This window comes from Orycteropus afer, unplaced genomic scaffold, assembly GCF_000298275.1.
Source record: "Orycteropus afer afer isolate SDZICR_OR568_19922 unplaced genomic scaffold, OryAfe1.0 scaffold00137, whole genome shotgun sequence".
In the NCBI taxonomy this organism is placed as follows: Eukaryota; Metazoa; Chordata; class Mammalia; order Tubulidentata; family Orycteropodidae; genus Orycteropus; species Orycteropus afer.
Genome location: NW_006921724.1, coordinates 1,040,822 through 1,046,781, shown reverse-complemented (window position 1 = coordinate 1,046,781; position 5,960 = coordinate 1,040,822). Strand labels below are relative to the sequence as shown.

Genomic DNA, 5,960 nt, shown 5'->3' with positions numbered 1-5,960 from the left:
TTGTCAGTGAAGGCAAACATGGATATATGGGTGAACAGATGGGTGGACAGGCTGAATGATTAGGTATGTCTATTAAGTGGGGAGTGTACCCAAGACCATGTATAGGGTTGGCAGACAATGGCCTTAGAAATATATTTGTATGATCTGAATTCCCAGGTGTATAGTAGAGCTGACAAGGGATAAAGTTGTAGTCACTTCTTAGTCACAGCCAGCTACCCAGAGGTACCAAGTAGCTGAACCTGTGGGCTCGGGACCATAGACACAGGAGACATCAAGCTCAATTGGTATAACATACTACACAAAATATTGTTGCACCTCCTACTTTGGCAAGTAGCGACTGGGATCTTAAAAGCTTGCAAGCAGCCATCTGGATGCAACAATGGGTCTCTCCTCATCCAGAGCAAAGAAGAATGGAGAAAACCAAAGATTCATGGTAAAAGTTAGTCCTAGCGACTGATACACCATGCGATCTGCAGCCTATACAACTATGAGACCAGAAGAACTAGCTGGTGCCTGGCTACCACTGTCAACCACTCAGAGGGGGATCTATGTCGGAGATCCTGGATAGAAAGGGAGAACAATGGGGAACAAAACTTAAAATCATTTGCAGAGGGGGAGAGGGACCAGGTTTCCTGGTCTGATAGAGCCTGGTGGAACCACTGAGACTATGGCCCCTAGCTGCCCTTCAGGTCTGGAATTGAAACCCACACCTGTGGCTTCCAGACAAACAGAAGACAGGCATATGAGTTCAATATTTACCTGAGGTAGATACACTCCTTGGAGAGAATAATTATGGGAGAAAGAAGGGCTCCTTATGCACAGGGAGACAGCTCAGGGGGCTGGAGTGCATGAAGGGATGGACACAGGGAAGTGGTGATTGTCAGGAGGAAGTGGGAGAGGAGCTGTTACATGTGGTAAATTGTGGTCAATATCATGAGGCAAAGTGTATGTGAACTTCTGTATGGAAAGTGAATTTGCTCTGTCAATTTTCACCCAAATCATAATTAAAACCAAAAAAAAAAAAAAAAAAAAAATGGGATCAGTCCCTGGAGAAGGATATCATACTTGGTAAAGTAGAGGGTCCATGAAAAAGGGGAAGACAAGATGGGTTGACACAGTGTCTGCAATGATGGGCTCAAGCATGGCAATTTGTGAGGATAGCACAGGACTGGAAAGTGTTTCATTCAGTTATACATAGGGTCACTTTGAGTTAGAACCATTTGATGACACCTAACAACACCATGCCAGGTAAGTAGTCCAAAACAGAAAAATAATCAACCTCTACAAAGATACTCAAAATTATGCTACATATATCATATAAAAATGAAAATGACTCAAAGCCCCAGAATCAGAAAACTGCTTAAGCAGATACAGCAATCAACACTGCCAAATACCATGTGTAAAATGTGGGCTCAATACATGGATAAATGAGCAGGGAAATGAATGCCATTTATTCATAGTGGTCGTGTGGGGTTCCCACATTTAATACTTACATTTTCTATTTTGTAACCAATTCTCAGTAAATTTCCAATCAAGAATGAATCATTCTGCAAAACAAAAAAGAACAAGATAGAAGTTTTTCCTTATTCAAACAACTATACTTCTATTTTCTAGTGGAAAAAAATTCCTGTATCTTAGGAAAACTATTATATATAAATAGTCTTTTTCTCACCAGTACCTTCATGCTCAATTTACCCCTTAAGGACCAAAAGCAAGAATTCAGAAATGGTCTTACATAGGGCTCTAGTGATGAAATGACTTAGTGTAACCTTTAAATTTAGTGTAACCTTTGATTCGAATGCACCAGCTCCTCTGTAGGAGAAAGATGAGGCAGTCTGCTTCTATAAAGATTTATAGCCCTGGAAACCCTATTGGGCAGTTTTACTCTGTACTAAAAGATTGGTATGAATTGGAATTGACTTGATGGCAATGGGCTTTTGGTTTGGTTAGATGGATGAATTTTTAAACTTCATGACATCAGAATTTTTTTAAAGTACACTGGCTGACATAAGTCACTGCAAAGAATTATCAGTAGGAAATATTATCAAAATGCCTTTTCTGAATTTAAGTCTGCAGTCAAAATAGTACCATGAAAAACACTTGGCTCCGTAAACAACTGAAGTAATAAATATTATCAAATGTCTTAAGGAAAAAAATAAAATCTTCAGTCAAAGCCTTCATAAAAGGGACATGATAAAGTTTACCCTGAAGATAAAATATTTGTTGTAGTAGTGATAATCATGGTGTATTTTTATGTTAGGAAACAGAAACCACCATTTCAGAACCTGTCACAAGTTTCTAGAACCAAGATCCCATTTTGATCACGTAATAGACTGTGACACATTCCACTTATTATCCTTCTATAACAAGCAGCAGTCTTGGTCAACAAAATGACATGTCAGAACTATGGTAACAGCTGTCTGCCTGATCACACAAATACAGAGCACAAACTCATGAACAGCAAGTAGAATAAATCAGTTGCCATCAAGTCAGTTTTGAATCATGGTGACCCCATATGTGTCAGAGTAGAACTGCTCCACATGGTTTTTAATGGTTGATTTTTTAGAAATAGATATCCAGGCCTTTCTTCTGAGGCTCCTCTGCGTGGACTCAAACTGCTAACCTTTCAATTAGCAGTCGAGCATGTTAAATGTATAAGTCTCCAAACAGCAGGACAGTCTCAGGTTAACCAAAAGTAAAATCACGACAGTCCCTGGGATATAAACATCTGACTTAAGAAAAAATCCTACTTGCTCTTCAATGTTAATTAAATTTGCCCTCACTTTGGAATGACTGAACCCACAGCAAATTTTTCATCACAATTACTTTCACTTGCTGCATGTGGTGTTGTTGTTATGAGCAGCTGAGTCAGACCTGACTCATAGTGACCCCTCCTTGGGTTTCCGAGGGGGTATCACTATGGAAGTAGATTGTCTAACCTTCCTTCCGAGGAGTGGCTGGTGGGTTTGAACCACCAGCCTTCTGGTTAGCAGTCAACTGCCTTAGGCACTACGCTACCAGAGCAGCTCTTAAATCACTAAAAAGGCTCTGAGTCTGTTCTTGAACTAAACCCAGCATCATCAAGTTGATCCCAACTCATAGCACCCCTACATGACAGAGTAGAACTATCCCTATAGGGTTTCCAAGGCTGTAAATAATTTCAGAAGCAGACAGCCACATCTTTCTCCCACAGAACGGCTGGTGGGTTCCAACCACTGACAATTCAGTTAGCAACAGAGAGCTTTAACTACTCACTGTACCACCAGGTGTCCTCTTTTACTTACTTAAGTAAGGCAAAATAAAAACCATATGCACCAGCTCCAACTTAACTACAAACCTGACTTAAAAACACATTTAGGAACAATCTAGCTCATAACCCAGAAACTGCCTGTACCCGTTAACTGCTACAAATCAGTAACATTTGCCTAACACCATAAAAATATTTACATTCCTTAAATAAAGGGAAAGAAACTATGTGCTATCACTTACCACAACTTTCTTTGCCAAATCCACAATATCTTCCATCAACTCAATATGTTGTAATTTCTCCAAACTTAACTCACAAGCATGAGAATTACTTAAAAACAAATTTATTTTTAAAAGATTAGGATCTTATATAAAACTTCATTGAAATTTACACTTAAGATTTAGATATCCCTAACTATTTACACCTCAATTAAAATACTGGGAAAAAATTATGTTATCTGTTTTCTTCACTCTAAGTAACAGTAATTGAAGTTATTTATTAAGTGGACAAAATACTATATACCTTTTTCTCTCTTCTGTAATACAATGTTGATATTTACATACAGCATATTATCTTTCCCTGACTCAGCTCCAAGTCTACCATCTAATGCTATTCAGAATTTCATGCTTTATGTTATAATGATCATTCATTCAAAATCCCAAATCCCAAGTATTCACTTTTCTACCTCTCCCTATTAAACAAGAGTCAAACTGAACAGTTTACCAAAACGAGACATAAGCCTTCAATTGCACTTGGCATTCCTTAGTACTAGGCAATGTGCTTGTCACTGCTCATGCAAAATGAATAACGGATAGTAACTTACTTGGAGTCCACACAGGGATGCAATCGTGCCAATAAAGAACCATGCTGACGTTGAAACAGAAGTGGCCAGAAGACATATACTTTAATGACATCGCAGTATTCTTTCAGGACAGAAACTGGCTTCCTACACCATATACGGCAGATATCAAGTTCTTAAATTAAAAAACAAAAAATTTAAATTAATATTTTCACCTCATTTTGGAATGAATCAAGACTGTTAACAGGGAAAAGGCAAATATGTATATAAAAAGGCAAGCCACTCTGACTACAATGAAAATATCTTAAACCTGTTAGATACAAAATTCGTTTAAGTGTTAACTTAAACTGTTCTAAAATAGTTAAAATTCTGTTTTAACAAAGAATGCTTTTGGTTTCTTAGTGACAAAGAATAAAAGATAAACTGTTAAAAGATATATCCAATCTGCTTTGTTGATATAAATGGATAAATAAATCTTCCTTTATAGTCTTTCAAATACTTATCATTAAAATACCAATGTACTCACCTAAGTTTCTCTCACTTTGGGTATAATCTTTACAGTACATACCCTAAAAAGAAAAAATATATATTTTGATGTTTATCTGGTAAAATGCAAAAGTATACTTCTTAATTTTCACTCTAAGAGACTATTGGTACCAAAATGAAAAATTTCAGTACATTATTTGTATTCACACTTTGAACTCATCTTCAACCAATTAGTCTTTAAAAGATTTTTCCACAGAGCTTCCCAAGTTGTTTCTACCACTCCCCTGAGAGTTTTTCTAATCTCCAGTTAGAAAACAACTTTTTACTATCACTCATTCTCTGCTATTCCCTTCTGAAATCTCCTTATCAAAAGTATGTATATATTCCTATAGAAACCCATGTACCAAAAACATCTTACTCTTACACCTCTCGAAACAGAAAATCTTTAAGATAATGCTAAAAAATATATATATATAGCAAACCTACTTACCACCCCATTACTGTAAACTTGAGTCAAATGAACACAATTATGGGTTATAGATCCAGGAGCAGATTTCGAATCCTCCATATAAGAGCAATCTTCTAACAAGGCATAATCTGCTAGAGTAAGACTTTCCAGAGTAAAATCATCCATGGTGCATAATCCTAAATGAACAGAAACCTAAATCAGTAATTAAGTACTTTGAGGAGCAGCTTTCCTGACCTCTGTATTTTATGGTATGTTAGAAATATACTTGGAACCTATGCCCAAGGAAATTAACTCCAGTCATAACACTGAGCTCTAGAAGATTCCAGTCACCATTGTGCTGTTGTTCTTCCCCTCTCTCCAAGTATCAGTTTAAAGTATTCTTCCTTTCTTTAGTTTACACATTCATCATCTCTACATTAAATTTATCTGTGTAAATGTCCTCTTCAGAGTAAAAATAATTAAGGGCATCTTGTTCATCTGTGTATCCCTGGCTATTGTTTAACACAGCGCCTAGGCACATGGCTTTTGCAGTTGTTAGGTGTTGTGGAGTTGATTTCATCTCACAGTGACCCCATGAGACAGAACTGACCTATAAGGTATCCTCTTAAATGTTTGCTGAAAAAACAAAAGATATTTTTCTACTGCTGTCCTCTTACCTCACCTGATTTTACTGCATCCTATGAATGCCATTCCACAGTCCACAAACTGCTACTTTCTTAATCTCTTGGCCTGAGTCCTGACTCCCCTGAGGAAACTGTTTCATATCAGCTACACATATCTTCCTACCCATCTCAGTGTGTTTCTGCCTTGGGCAAGAAGGAAGGGTAGGGTGGTAAAGGGTGAGTTCATCCATCTCCTAACTCCCCTAACAGTCTCACAACTACTAAAGTTCACCATCAGTTCTGCTGGGCTGCAAAGAAAAGGAAAAACCCTCACATTATCAAAGGCCAAGTTTTTAA

At 37.5% G+C, this 5,960-nt stretch overlaps 1 protein-coding gene across 1 annotated transcript in view; it reads right to left on the bottom strand.

The window, feature by feature from the left end:
• The window catches only part of TTC3 (tetratricopeptide repeat domain 3), a 129,652-nt gene extending 124,486 nt beyond the window's left edge, over window positions 1-5,166 (bottom strand). Inside the window, exons 1-5 of the mRNA XM_007945559.1 lie at window positions 5,023-5,166; window positions 4,573-4,615; window positions 4,071-4,221; window positions 3,490-3,577; window positions 1,494-1,547 (exon numbers count right to left, since the gene is read on the bottom strand). Of these exons, the coding sequence (XP_007943750.1) occupies window positions 1,494-1,547; window positions 3,490-3,577; window positions 4,071-4,221; window positions 4,573-4,615; window positions 5,023-5,166 (480 nt within the window). The remainder of the gene's footprint in view (window positions 1-1,493; window positions 1,548-3,489; window positions 3,578-4,070; window positions 4,222-4,572; window positions 4,616-5,022) is intronic.
• Window positions 5,167-5,960: the final 794 nt, after the last annotated feature.